Source organism: Galeopterus variegatus, unplaced genomic scaffold, assembly GCF_000696425.1.
Source record: "Galeopterus variegatus unplaced genomic scaffold, G_variegatus-3.0.2 Scaffold3750, whole genome shotgun sequence".
Taxonomy (NCBI): Eukaryota; Metazoa; Chordata; class Mammalia; order Dermoptera; family Cynocephalidae; genus Galeopterus; species Galeopterus variegatus.
This window is the reverse complement of record NW_007729861.1, coordinates 24641-40451: the sequence shown is the minus strand read 5'-3', so window position 1 is coordinate 40451 and position 15811 is coordinate 24641. Positions and strand designations below refer to the sequence as shown.

The window sequence follows — 15811 nt, the reverse complement described above, 5'->3', positions numbered from 1 at the left end:
TATGTTAAGAGGATCTCCGAAGTGTTGGGACCCTGTTAAACATTCTTGTTCACTTAAGTATATCAAATCGTACCTTTATATCCCATTTTTTACAATTTTTGCCAGCCATTTATTTAATCTAATCACAGTTATCAAACATTACATAAAACTATTTCCTTATGGTTAGGGAGGATCAATAACCAGTCCTTTTAATTGTGTGTCAAAAATTTTAATCAAATACACTTAGTGAACTCAAATCATCAAACATTCCACATCTGAAAATTATATTTATTCTAGCACAGCATTCTTTTTTTCTTCTTATTTGGATTGTACACATTTTTCTTCATTTCCTACAGATTTTTATGCCAGCAGCTTTTATAAGAACAAGTTTCTTTTTTTGTAAAGTACGAAATAAATGGACACACGTTGAAATTCTCATGTGTACGTTTCCCCCAGGCATGCAGAAATACATTCTTATACTCCCATATACAGAAGAAGAGAGAGAATATGTGTGCATATGTAACAGTATGATTTCAGTTTATGGTAATATGCAGGAAGAAAAGGGTAGTTATTAGTTTGTCAAATTTCTGATATGAGAAATCAAAGTGAATCACAAATTACATTTTTGGAACAAGATGCATAAGAACTTTGATTTGTTGAAAAAAGTGAACAAACACAAGTAGTTACCACCAATTAGCATATCTAACAGCTTTCAAGGTATTTTTAACAAACATAAAAATGCTACAGTTGATGAACTTATAATTATCAATTCTGTTTCTTGCTTTTTTTTTTTTACAAAAAAATCCCACCTTCGCTATCACATTGTGAACTACCTAGTACTCGGTAAAAAAAAAAACACAATTCCCAGCTAGGTGACACTGTAATAAGCATTAAAGGAAGAATTATAATTAACTTTGCAATACATTACCTACATAAATAGAGAAACTGTATGTGTATGTGTATATATATATGCAAAGTTATTTAAGTACATTCATATTTACATATATAGCTTTTCAACAGCCATAAGCTGTTGTAGAAATCTGAGAATCCTGACTACTGGTCTATAAGTGAAATCCTTAAGGAGTGGCATATACTATTAAATTTAAACACTTACTGTGGAAGGATTGAAGAATATTGATTGTCCATTCATCTGTTAATCCTCCTGTTTTTGTTATCTGGATACATTTGAGTTGATTTGAGGATTCTCTTGATTCAATCCAACAAATCATATCTTCATTATAAATAAAATCCAGAGTATGAATCTCATTTCCATTGACTGAGCTCAGGGTTGCCATTTTACTTCCATTAAGATAAAAAACTTCAATTGTTTCTGAATTTGCAATTAGAAGCACAGGTGGCCTATCTGTAGGTTCTGGTATAAAAGAAAAAGAGGGAAGTGAGTTCAATAAGAGAGTCAATCTTTTTTCCTTTTTTTTTTTTTTACAATTTTGCATTACTCATAAAAAGTACTTCTGTATTTTTAATGCATTCTTAAAATGAAAATATTGCTTATAAAATAATTTTTAATAAACATATATATGCTTTACTATTTCAGATCACTTCAAAGAAAACATATTACAGTGAGCATTTGTACTCCTTATTTCCTTAGTCCTAATGGGTTGTCTAAAGGTGAGGACAATGCCATTTACTTTCATTGCCAGTAAATAAAGGAAGTGCTGTGAGTTGTTTTTTTCTAGCAATGATGATGAATCTTGTGTGACCTCTGCACACAGTTTTGTAGGCTTCACTTATGAGGTAGGGCACTCTTTTTTTGAGGTGAATGCATGAGGTCAGAAATAGATTCTCATAGAGTAAAACCCACAAAACTCATAGGTTTATATAAAGAGTACACCTGTGATATTGGCCTCATTGGATCCTTGACCGACACCAAGAGCCAAGCAATTGCCCCTTCTCTTACGGACTAGATTGTGATTAGTGAGCCATTTCCTCCACATTCCTTCTCTAAAGTAAGGAAAATAAGATTCTGGCTATAAAAGGAATGTGTTCAATACCACTTTTTAAAACAACAGAGCTTTGCTCGTGTTAGGATTGGTGAGTTTTTGATGAACATTTACTAACTGCTCAGACTTTCAATAGCATATATAAAAGTAACATTAAAATCCTATATAAAATTAGTGTTGAGAGAGTTTAGCTATACAATTATATTATATACAATTATCTTTTCTGGTAATTAGGGAATAGGAAATATTTGGTAATGTTCAGCTTTTTTTGATGACCCACACCCAATGCACCAATAAATCCCTTTGAATCAGATGTCAAACATATCAAGAATCCCACCACTTCTCAGTGAATACTGCTACCATCCTGCTCCAAGCTGCCATAATCTCTCACCTAGATTATTCCAATGGCCTTATAATTGGTCGCCTGGCTTCCATCTACAGTGTATATAGCCTTCCTCCACTTTGGTGTATCCCAACACAATAGCCAGAGTTATGCCATTCAAATGTTAAGGCAGATGAGGTTAGTCCTCTGCTCAATCCTTCAAAAGGCTCCCACTCCAATCAAAGCAAAAGCCAAAGCCTTTATAATTATCTATAAAGTTGTAACTGATTTGTATTCTCATTACTTCCTTAACCTCATTTCCATCATCTCCTTACTACCCTTACCCCTGTTCATCTCATTCTGGACACACTACAGTTCTTACTGTTCCTTGAACATGCCACCTCAGAGGCTCTTCCCTCTTCCTGAAATAATCATCCCCCAAATATCAGAATGGCTGATTCAGTCACCTCCTTTAGGTCATTATTCAAAGGTCACCTTTCTTGTGGGGACTTCTCTTACCACTTTATCTTCTAAATATTGCAAACCCCTATATTCTGTATACATCATCGCTGTTTTATTTCTCTCCTATCAAAACCAAACACAATATGTGTTTTATTTACTCTTCTAATTCATTATTCATCTACTTCGGCTGCTATATCTCTAGCATCTAAGAAAAAGCCTAGAACTTAGTGGGCATTCAATACAAATTTTCAATAATCTTTTTTTTTTTTTTTGAACTTACAAAGGGTATCCAGAGAAAGACTGGCTATTCAGAAAATGTCATAAACGTAATTTTATCATACTATAAGAAACTGATGCTGACCATCGTAAAGGTAGGAAAAAAGCAAATTCATATGCTATGACCAAAATAATTAAATAAGTCTAATGTATTGAAGCAGTATTATTTAGTGGTCTTTATTGTTTCTAGTGGGGGTAGGGATATCAGACTCCTTGAGCTTCCCTCAGATGGAAAAACCCTCAAATGAAGATGATCTGAGGACTCCCTCAGAGGCTTAAAATCTAAACCTTATAATGCATTCCAATGCTTTCAATGAGTATTTGAGTTTTTACCCCCCAACAAATTCTCTCAATCAAGCCGTTATTCCTATCTTCAAAAAGACACTAAACCTTTTTCATTTAATAAAAATCAATAGAAACAACGAAACAAAAATAAACAGACAAACAAAAATGCCTCAATGAGGTTATGAAATTAAGTAACCAAACAATGTCTTCTCAGTGGAAACAACAGGCTTATCATGGATTGCCTAGGTATTAACCAACAAAAAAGAAATCTCAAAATGCTATTCTGAAACAAATAGCTCTCTCAGAAGCTTTGGGGAAAATTGTGTCATCTCTGCATAACATAACCTTGTCAAGTGACCACATCTAAGCCTAGTAAACCAGTCGGTTTCTCTCCTAGCCTCTTAAATCTATCTTGAACTGTGTGACATTTGCCTTTGCCATTCTCTAATTTGGTGGTCCAGACTTGGTCTTTTTTCTACTCTTCTAGTTCTGCCATTTTCCAGCTGACCTTGGCACTCCTGAAACCCGTTGAATCATAAATTTCTCAGGTTATAAAGAGGTCTTAGATGGCTGTGTTATCAGGTTAACAAAGATATGCTGACACTATTGTCAGTGCTTACTGTCTTCATTTGACAGCTAAAATGACATTTAGTGAAACTCTCTCTCTCTCAAAATGAGCGAATAGTGAGAGCTTCCTTGCTACAAAGCTTTACGCAAAGTCTAGATTTAGACAGCCATTTTCTTAGCTAGTAATTAGTAAGTATATTTAAATATGTCATAAACATTCTTTGGAGAGAGAGGCTGGAATGCTAAAGAGCACTGAGATTCCCCTGATATAAAAATAGGTTGATGGCCAACATAAGCAATTGCTTATTTAACACAATCAATTTTTTTGATTTTTATAGCTGCTTTTTGAGTGAATCAGATGATTGTTTTAATGAAAAACATATCGACTATTAATTTTAAAGCCTCAGAAAAACTGAAAACCAGTAAAGAGAAAGTCAGATGCTTCATAATCTGACATGAATTGATTTTATAATGGAGACTTTAAAAGTACAAATGACATACTGGAGGAAGGATACTTATGTTAGTTGTGAAGTACTTTACTGAAGTAACATTCATGTGTTTCTGCTAATTATTAACTGTGGTTTCCCTCTTTAGACAAATAAATATAAGGTTAAGTAAGGGGGAGGGAAGCCATTAAAATGCAAGAAACCCCCAAATCATTAGGATCTAAGGATACAAATCTTTTAGTCTACATCATGATGAAAGCTTTAAAAGTCCTAGCAAAGATTGTAATCTGTCTCTACTGCATTGCATCTGATCTCTATCGTGCATCATTACCTCACATTTCCAAATGCCAATTGAAGAGCACCATTAGCTTGGGTAATGAGTATAAAAGACTGACAAGAATAAATGTAATGCTCTTATTGAATGTCATCCTTAGAGTCAATAAACAGTTTTCCCAAAGGAATAGTTGAAAAGCACATTTTGGTCAAAGGGATACCTACATCAATACTTAGTGAGAGATAATAAACGTCAACTTTCCACATAGAAGAGACCGAAACACAAGAAAGCACGAAGTCAACACTCTAATGTAGAAAACCAGGACTTAGGTTGAACAAACCTCTACAACAGGCTGTCAATTGATTCATGATTGAGGAGGAAAATTGTCCTCAAATTCATCATCACTCCTCATACGTTGACAGTATTAAAAATAACATTTTCTCTCTTCAAACAATGATAGAGATGTGTATTTGTACTCTGTATGATCAAGAAGTGATTTGTTTTTTTATAATATATGTTATATTAATTAGCACCACAATCCTTGAAGACTGATTTGAAAATTGTGAATTGAAAAGAGAAAGAAACATGAAAAAGGTAATTTTATTAGAGTTATAAAAATACCTATTTAAATTCCAAGCCACTACATATTCTTGCAAACATACTCTTACCTACTCAAAATCAAGAATATGCTAAAAGTATATTTATTCACTTTTAATAATGTTTTGACATATAATTGATGCTAAACAAATGTTTTCAGTGTGAATAAAAACTTGTCATTTTTAAGGTTTCATTAAAATCTCCTGTTCTTACATTCAATTATAAGAATATTAATTTAGCTAGTTTCCTTTTAAATGATGGAGTTATGGATTCAAAGAAGATGAGGAATTCAAGGTTGGCACATTAGTCCAACGGCTAAAACTGTGTTTTGTAATCTTGTCTTTGGCATTGTTAAAGTTCATTAGGTAAACAACTAACCAATCTGAATTAACCATAGGCCTTAAAACAAGGTAATCATTTTGCAATTTAGACCTTACTAATAAAATACTAATACCTTCATTTATAGGATATTTCAATTTCAATTTGAAATGTGATAGTATCCAAAATATATTGTTTCTCAGGAAGGATATTCATTTTACAAGAACAACTAAATAATATCATGCCATCAAAAAAAAAAAAAGAAAAGAAAAAAGCCATCTCATTTCACAAATTAGCAGCTCTCACAATTTCCCTGTTTCATATGGAAACTAGACCAAAGAGGTATTTTCTCTATTATCCGACAGCTTTACTTTGTATCTGGTTAAGCATTCAATAAATTAATAAAAGATGGAAAAACATTTGAAGATGGACTCTCCAATGTTTTTAAAGATATTTTACTGAATGTGTAAATTTAAAAACGATAATGTATTTCAATTAGTACAATGAAATAAATAATGCATTGTGATTTTAATCATGGAAATGATGAAATAAATTTAATAACCATTGAAGGTTTATATTAACAAATCTCAGAATCTCAGAATAAAATTTGCTCAAATTTTAGGTTACTGAATGAATATTAGAAGTAGCAGACAATCCAGGAATGGTCAATTCACATTAATTACTGAGAGGTGTCCAATGGCTACTTTGGAATATCCTAGTCACCTAGGAAGTAGAGTCAGTTTTAAGAGAGTATGTAGCCAGCAGTAACTACTGTAACTATAGAAACACATTTTCTCAACTCAGACACGTCCTTCTATATTATAAATTGGTAATGTTTGAGTTTAAAAGATAAGTGATATTGGCTTGTTTGAAAATTGTTTCTAAGTAACTCCTATTTATAACGTATTTCCCGTTTGTAAACACAGGTCCTTTAAAAAGCCAAATTTAATTTATGTCCTAAAGAGAAAATGCTGCCTCTGTATTTGCATATTAATTTATACCTTCAACAAATATTTACTGAGCATGGCATCTGCCAGGCTCTGATCTAGATGCGAGAGATACAACAGTGAACAAAACTAACAAAATCCCTATTTTCATAGAACCTACCTACTAATTTAGTGGGAAAGAAAGACAATAAGCAAGTAAACAAATAGTAGTTAATATTGTTTGGCAGGGATAAATTCTATGAAGATAGATAAAGCGTAGGTAGTAATGGGGATAAGAACTACTCCTTCGAGATGGTAGTCAAATTCAGAATGTATTTTAAAGTCAGAAAAAAAGAGTTTGAGAGAAAGAATATAGTCAAAGATGACTCCAATTTTGTAGCCTGAATAATTGGGTGAATGGGGGTGACATTTACTAAGATGGGCAACAGTGGAGAATGAGCAACGTTAGGGGAGAGAATCAAAAGGCCAGTCTGGAACATGTAAACTTTGGCATTTCTGTTAAATATTCAAACGGAAGTATTGAACATACAGTTCAGTATCTGAGTCTGGAGTTCAACAAAGAGGTAAGGACTGGTGATAAACCTTGGGAGCCTCAGTCTCTAGATATATTTTTTAAAGTCATAGAAGAGGGTGTGTTTTTAAACCCACAATAGAGGATGCGAAGACCTAGGGAATATACAGGAAGAGACATCCAAAGGACTGAACACTAAATTATGCCAAAAATACTGGCAAAATGAGGATAATGAAGTAAAATAAACTGAGAAAAAAAATGCCCACTAACTATAAGAGCAAAATTCCAAGAACATGCTACTTTAAAAGTGAAAGTATTCAAGGAGGAGACAATTATTAGTCGTGTGCTAAGACCTATGATAATTGACTAATTAGGCAACTGGAGGGCACTGATGACCTTGACAATAGGTGTTAAATGAGTGATAAGAATAATGTGAGACCCAGTGAAGTAGTTTCAAGAAAGAAGGACAGGAAGTGGAGAAAGAGAACACACTCCTTGAGTTTTTCTACAAAGAGAAAAGAAAAAAAAAATGGAGTGGCAACTAGAGAGGAATATAGGTTTAAAGGAAGTCATTTTGCATCATCTTTACAACATGCTTGTATACGTGCTTGTATGCCGATGGGAATGATCTAGGAGAAAAGAAAATATTAGTGATTCAATGAATAAAGAAGACAATTGTGTGTGTCTAATCCTTGGACAGATGAGAGAAGATGAGATTAGTGCACAATTGAAGGATTGGCCTTTTATAGGAGAAAAGTCAGGCTGTTCTTCAATTCAAATAAGAGGAAGGTGGAGTGATTAGTTCTAGATTCACATAGACTGGTAGATTTGGTGAGAAGTTCTCTTTTAATTGCTTTTATTTTCTCAGGAAAATATGAAATAAGATCATCACCTTAGAATAAGGAGGAGAAAGATAGATGAAAACTCATTATCTAGAGGTGGGAAAAAGGAAAGGTCATTTAATTGATTTCACTGTTTTCTGACAAGGCTGCCAAAGGATGTAAACATACATCCTATATTTGAGATCTTAATTTTCTGCTTTGCTATTATAAAGATTAATTACTCTACGTACTCAATGATAATGCTATACCAAGTTTCTAACTACTTTACCAGATATGTTCTTTGTAACTTGATAGTATGTTTTTCTGAACATCCAAAGAGTATTAACATAAAAATTATCTAATAATTTGGCCAGGATTATCTTTCATGAAAAGCACAGACAGAGGCTGTATGAGTCCTAGTGCTAAGGAGAAGTGCTCACACACTGTTAAAAATAAAATCAATGCAACATATATTCTCTTCTCAGAAGTAAAATAACTCTAGGAAGCTTGACTAGTAGGAATATGCAGAATATTAGTGGTCCCTGTCAAGGGCAATTATGGTCTCCAAGGGGAGGAGTGTCCAAGGGGCATTCTCTAATTGCTGTTATTACCCCAGATTTTTTCACTCCTTGTTAATTGAAATTGATGCAGGGGATGCTTTGAAGGCTTTCTGAAAAAAAACAATTTTTCTTCTTATAAGAAAAGACAAAATTATTCTGTTCTCTTCTACTTTACAGTAAAAATGTAAATTATAAAGAAAATGGAAGACCTGGGTTCTTTCCATGTCTGCTATTTTCTGAGACTATGGGTCAATGAAAGGTGTCATGACACATAAGACACCATGCTTATGTTCTCTGTTATCAATCTTGTAACTCTGTTGCTGGAAAAAATATTAGAAATTTCAAGAAAGGTTGCTAGGCTGTGACAATGTCCCCTAGCAAAACAAACAAACAAACAAACATAGAATATTTATGAGGAGTTTTTATACCCCAGCACAGGCATACTCTTTAACAGTGTTTGAGTAGGAAAAAAATATCTGTTGTGTAATTTGGACAATGGAAATTCCATCAGAAATTGTAGAGGATTCATAAAACAAATGCACCTCACGGGGCCTGGTTTTCCAAAGCTTTGCAGTTTCAAATATTGACCTTGCAAAGGACAGGAAATTTTCCCCAGGCTATTGAATCTCTGTTACAAGATAATAATTGTAACACAGCAAGGTTGCTGGCTCAAAGACAGACAAGTTACAAATTGATATGTAAAGTTACTAAAAAGATGCTGGAGGGAAAAGGAATTTTGGCTAAATCAAGCCTTTGTTAGTGGATCACTTAATTGCCTAACAGAAGGTCATCTGACTTGTTTTTTAACTGAATGTTACCAGCTTCTATTGTAAAACTTGTTAAACTGTACTTAGCAAACCCCTACCTATGTCTCTCCCTGTAACTTCTTGGTCTGGAGACTAAATGCAGGAAGAGAACCCCAATTCATGGTTAATTTCCCAAATGGAAGGATGCCTCATACTTGAGAGTCCTGGGATATTATACCCTTTCTGGGGCTTCTCACTGCTTGAAAGTGATGGGCTTTGAGTAATCTTTGGCGGCTCTGTCACCCAGGGGAAAAAGGGTTACAAATGTGTGGGAGGCAAAGCAACAAGAAATTCTTATCCTGTCCTTCCATGGGATGTAATTTCCAACTGAGTGATGGTCTAGAGAAGATGTAAGGTAGAAATACTACATAAAATAAAGAAATATTTTCAATGGCCTGGTCATCTGGCCAGGATTTCAAAGGCAGCCTTGGAAGCTCTAGAATTTCTATAGAAGAGAGGCTTAGTTATTAAAGTCTGATTGTAGATGGGGGAGCTTGTTCTCCAGTTGTATTTGCACAGCAAGCACACAGCTTTTAACAGGATTGTATTTTCTTTTACTAGGATTGTATTTTTATCCAAGCGAGGCCCCTGGTGGAGAGGACACACTATAGAGATTATGCAGAGCTCCTCAAAATGCTCTTTAATGTTACACCAGAGTTACTCTAAATAACAGGACAAAACCGGCAAAATATTCCATTCTCCTTTGAATCCCTTCCAGTCTTCTTACTATCCTTTTATTGTCCTTCAACATCTTAGCACCCTCATTCTGCTTCCTGACTGTTTGAGAAATTGCTAAAAGCGTCCAGCAAGACCCCTTTACCAAGCACATACTCTGTCCTAGGAACTGAACTACTTTTCTAGCACTTACTGCTTACCATAGTGTAAACAATTTCATCCATGCATAGGTGACAGATAAAGAACAACAAATCTGTATTACTACACTGGTGCTGGTCAACTAGGTCTACTCCTAGCTAAGAGCTCCTCATACGTCATCACGTCATCAAGTGCCACTCACAGTTATGGCTCAATGAAGTGATAAATTATGCAGGAACTAGCCTTTAGACTACCTAAAAATAATAAAAATCCTGAGTGGTGAATTTTCACATGTCAGTGATTATGTGGGAAGTCATTCTTAGCCAGATGGCATACAGAAACAGATCTGATTCACATCTCTTAAGTTATTAAGGTTAGGAAGACTTAATATGGTACCCTTCCTAAGAATACTTCCACTTTAATATGGAGTGCTTTAAAAAACAGCAAAGGAATAACATTTTAATAACCGAATTGCAAACATTCCTTAATAGCTGATGAGAAGATGATATTGTGAGGCAGAGCACTCTTTCCCTACTATACAGGCGCCTGCCTATTCTTCCCACAAGCAGAACAGCCCTGGTAACAAATCATGAGTGATTCCTCCACCTCCAAAGGAAAATTTCAAACTACAGTGTATGTTAGTAGATGTTAAATTGTCCCTAGAGTTTTGAAGTAGGAAGCAGAGGAAGTTATATTTTGTTTTATTTCTCTCTTTTTTCTTTTTAAGAATAGTAGCAAAGAAAACAGAAAGCAGTTATCTACAGGTGTGCTGCTTTGAATTATATAGGGATTATGATTCTTATTCTTACAGCTAAGAGTTCCATTGCCTAAACGGTCTTTTTCTGTTTTTTGGCTTTTTCTCTAAATCAATGAACTGCAAAATACAAGCTGTAACAGAATCCTGAAGTTATTTAATGAGCTCTCTTCTCTCACTACACTGGTTGTTCCATAGCAAAGAGGTACACTCTCTCCCAGGGCACCATTTGATGCACTGCCTACAGTGATGAGCATAAAATTATTTTGCTACTGCTTCAGTGCAATCAGTAGAGCTCTGGTAGTTCAGGAGAATTTGTATGCTGTGGTAAGTGCCTGCCTTCAGTGAGTGGTCAAGACAGTGAAAAGTACAGTCCAACGAGCCTGAATTTATCAAGAGTAAAATTGCCAACAGTTCATAAGTTAAACACCCTTCATTATCACTTTTACTCTTACAGGTTCCTCATCAGCCCTCTTTCCACCCCAGGTGCCCACATTCAATACATATTTCTACATCAAAGTCAGCCTAAATCAATTTAAAGGAAGCAAGTTAAATTAAAAAAAAAAAAACAAAAAAACAACTTTTTATTTTCAGATTCAACGAGTCATTATTAAAACTTTATTCTCAGAAAAATGTAGAAATATACAGGAAGTTTTACTGGGTACCTATAAACCATTATTTATTTTACTATTTACCCCCCAAATGACAAGTCCTAATGTTTAATTAGAAAAATACTAGCTTTTAAATGTATGTTCCATTCCAAAGTAATGAACACTCCCTCATGACATTTATACTGTACTGTTGAAGCACCCATATTTGAACAAAAGTTTAAAATGTACTTTGCAGACTTTCCTTCTTTTGTAAATTACTAATTCTGAGCCAAGGAATACATAGTATCAAGTGTACAGTCAGGCTAGATAACCTTTGAAGTTCCTCCCAACTCTGAAAAGATTGATTCTATATTCAGCAGAGTCAATCTTACTAAGCGTAGAAAGGAAAAGAATTTGTCTGCTTTACATGAATTAATAGGAATGAAAAGGCCTCCTGCCTAACAGTCTCTTCCCCCATCTGCTATAGTGCCTACAATACCCTCCCCCCATTAGAGTTATTTCTAAAAGGTGCTCTTAAGGCTTATGAATTTACTTGGGTTCAGGCATTATATTATAAAGGAGGGATAATCAATTAACTTAGGTCAATTTGCCTAATTACTATCAATTGTCACATTAAAAATAAGACCCCATAGGCAAGCTTTGGGGGGAATAGTTGGAGAGAACATGATACTGTTTTGGGCTGGACTAGTTCAGCACTTTTATAAGCAGCTTCCCAGCCAATTGATTCTGTCCCTCCCTGCCTTCACATAACAGGCTATTTCATCTCTCCCTGGAACTTTTATCCCATGTATCATTTTGTAAATTTTGTATGGCCTTTTCAGAACCTTCTTTTGGGGTCTAGTTCTAGTTTCCCATTGGTCCCCCTGGGCTTGATATTTTTTATATTGTTCATTTTTTCTAAAGCCTGGTAATCTTTCACACACGTCCATTGTCCGGGGCCAGCCCATTCTGACCTTCCCAAGTTTCTCCCACTCCCCAGCTTCTGAGAGCCTGGGAACTTTGGCTTGACTTGAAGGGAAAGTCAGATTCTAGAATACAGTAGGGTAGAATTATAGAGGAAAAAAAGTAAAAAGAAGGGCCGATATCAGCAGCCAGGCAACTGACAGAAGGAATGGTAGAGCCTTAAGATAAACATGGCTTAATTTATAATTTTCTCCTAGTGTTCCTCAGACATAGCAACAATATTGTATAATAAAACAGCCACAAAAATTGTAAACCAGATGCATTAACTGGAATTTTACATTACTGAAGCCAAAAATATCCTCTGGTTTATTTGCTATAAGTATAGAAAAGCTAAAGCAAAACTGATAGTTTTCTTCCTGATTTGTACAAACACATTGGTTTGAATATCCATGTGATCTGTAGAACTAGTCAGTTCTATGTTACAGACTCACACACACATATTACTACCAACTCCTTTTTCTTAACCAATAAACTAGAGCAACATTCCTATGACAACTGTGTATTTTCAAACTCGGTAGTCCATTATTGTCATTAAGCTAAGAACTTAGAGATGAAGACATCAGTATATTTCTTTTTTTTTTTTTTGTCTTTTGTCTTTTTCCGTGTCCGGCAACGGATCGCAACCCTCAGTGTTGCCCCCGTACCGGACCGGGGACCGGCAACGGGATCGCAACCCTCAGTGTTGCTCCCGCGCCTCGCTCAGCCAGTGAGCAGGAACTGGTCTGTATGTGGGATCCGAACCCTCGGGCGGGAGCGCCGCCGCGCTTCCCAAGCGGCGCACTATCCAGTGCGCCACCGGGCCGGCCCGGTAGTAATATTTTCAATTACTATTCATCATAAAGTATAACATTCATATTTACGGGGACTGGATGTTACCCTAAACTTTTTGCCAGACTTTAGGTTCCAAACATAAAGCTCTCAGCAAGTTCTCGATGCTTGGACAAAACTCAGGTTTTGTCTTACCAAAAATATAAGGTGATGAGTAAAAAGTAAATGTAGACTCTTTGAACAATATTTTTTTAAAAATAAATTTGATTTTGAGTATCAGGCTTTATTTTATTTAATGAAATTTTAAAAGTATGTGCCCAGAGGAATGGAAATCATCAAGTTGAAGGTATACCTGTTATCCAGTGTTCATTGCAGCACTCTTTACAATAGCTATGAGTTGGAATCAGCCCAAATGTCCATCATCAGATGAGTGGATACGGAAAACGTGGTATATCTCTACACAATGGAATACTACTCTGCTATAAAAAAGAATGAAATACTGCCATTTGCAACAACATGGATGAAATACTGCCATTTGCAACATAATTCTCTAGAGAGAATGATCAATAGAAACAGCAAAAAACAAGCTTTCTACTTCTTTAGTCCTTCAGTATTTTAAATCAGAACTCTCAGTTGTGGGAAAAAGGGGAGCATATAACCTGACCTAATCTTTCTCAAAGATTGCCTCTGCAAAATAAATATGGCTTCCTGAAACCAAGTCAGTAATTCGAAGAAGTAAACTGAAAAGAAAAAGAGTATTTTTTTTCTTCGTGATTTTGTATATAAATATCTCCTCTCAATAACTAACCACACTATGTCATGAAAATCATTGAAATTAGAACATGAGGTTACGTGTAAAGGGTGTCATGAGTAGCAGCTTCCTGAGCAAATCCAATGCTTCACTCAATCTCACCTCAGAAAAGAAAATTCCATCACACGACTAATTTACCAATTGCTAATCGGGGGAGTGGGCAAGGAGGGCATTCATTAATTTATCAATACATAATTATTAGAAAATGCACAAAATGAAATCAGGTTTAAGGGAAGTTAGAAGAAGCCAGATAGAATATCATATATATCATCACCCTGTAGTATTCCCAAGCTAATTCAGCCCACAAAAATTAGCATTATTCTATTGTTACTAGGTATCTAAAAGGTATTTCATTAGCAAATCAATAATACTGAGTGTTTACTGTAGCCTGAAAACTGTGTAGAAACTACAGGCTTTATTTGCAGGCAAACAGTAAAAGGCAGTTTTGAAGCATGAAATTGAAATACTTAAATGTGGAGTACTCATTTTAGCAATTTTAATTAGAAAAACAAGTTCACTTTTTTTGTTTCCTTTGTCCCTTCCTTCCTTTCTTTTTCCTTCCTTCGTTCCTTATACAAATATTCATTGAGTACCTGTATGTATACGTCATTAACTACAATGGTTAGGGAAGGTCATTCTGAATTTTGACATTTTAGCTGAGACTGAAATGATAAGAAAAAGACATTAATATGAACATCACAGGGAAAANCTAGGTATCTAAAAGGTATTTCATTAGCAAATCAATAATACTGAGTGTTTACTGTAGCCTGAAAACTGTGTAGAAACTACAGGCTTTATTTGCAGGCAAACAGTAAAAGGCAGTTTTGAAACATGAAATTGAAATACTTAAATGTGGAGTACTCATTTTAGCAACTTTAATTAGAAAAACAAGTTCACTTTTTTTGTTTCCTTTGTCCCTTCCTTCCTTCCTTTTTCCTTCCTTCCTTCCTTATACAAATATTCATTGAGTACCTGTATGTATACGTCATTAACTACAATGGTTAGGGAAGGTCATTCTGAATTTTCACATTTTAGCTGAGACTGAAATGATAAGAAAAAGACATTAATATGAACATCACAGGGAAAAGCATTGAAAGTAGATAAAATAGCAAGTGGAATGACGTTAATGTAACAGCCATGAGGTTGAGGAAGGACAAGGAAACCAGTGTGGCCAGCATGGATGATGAAATGAGAGAGTTGTGGGAGATAATATTGGAAAGGAAAATGGTACCAGACCATTAGGCCCTAATAGGTCCTGTGAGAAGTTCAGATTATACTTTCAAGATAAGTAAAAGTTACTGGGAGATTTTAAACAAGAGAATAACATGGTCTGGTTTATATTTTAGCAGACTGCTTTATTATGTGGAGTGTGAATTTTGAGGGCAAAGCAGCAAGCTTACAGAAACTAGTTAGGAATCTAGAGTGGTCCAGGAGAGAGATGGGTAATTCAAATCAATTAATCCATTTCTTTTGAACAGGTTTTTGCTAATTAGAAACTTCCTGTAATGAAAAGAGTTTTCTAATGGTCAGTGACAACTGAAAGAAGTGCTCTGGATTTCTAATTACCGATCAGTGTATTAAAATGAAGGAAAATCTATCTGTTCAAAGTCCATATTGTTGTACCACATTTCTAATGAAAAGGAACTGTAAGAAGAAAAGAAATTCTAGAAGGACAAAAAAGATCATAACTTACCATTTTTGGCCTTGCAAGACCTGTTGTTTGGCTGCATTATGTAGCCCTCCACACAACTGCAAGCATAGGATCCATACGTATTTATGCAGGTCTGGCTGCATGTACCATAAACAGCACATTCATCTTGATCTAAAAGGAAAATTTGCATCATTTCTAATCAGTTTAATTCAGCATATTTTTTCCCCTTGAAGAAAACACTTATTTTTTCAAACTTTGAAAATAGACTATTGGGCCGGCCCGGTGGCGCACTGCTACAGTGTGCCGCT

At 35.0% G+C, this 15811-nt stretch overlaps 1 protein-coding gene across 1 annotated transcript in view; it reads right to left on the bottom strand.

Annotated features, from left to right (window-relative positions):
* The window catches only part of LOC103601483 (low-density lipoprotein receptor-related protein 1B-like), a gene marked incomplete at its 3' end in the record, with an annotated part of 205690 nt that overhangs the window by 176154 nt on the left and 13725 nt on the right, over positions 1-15811 (bottom strand). The window contains exons 4-5 of the mRNA XM_008585897.1: positions 15546-15674; positions 1094-1351 (exon numbers count right to left, since the gene is read on the bottom strand). Coding sequence (XP_008584119.1) covers positions 1094-1351; positions 15546-15674 — 387 coding nt within the window. The remainder of the gene's footprint in view (positions 1-1093; positions 1352-15545; positions 15675-15811) is intronic.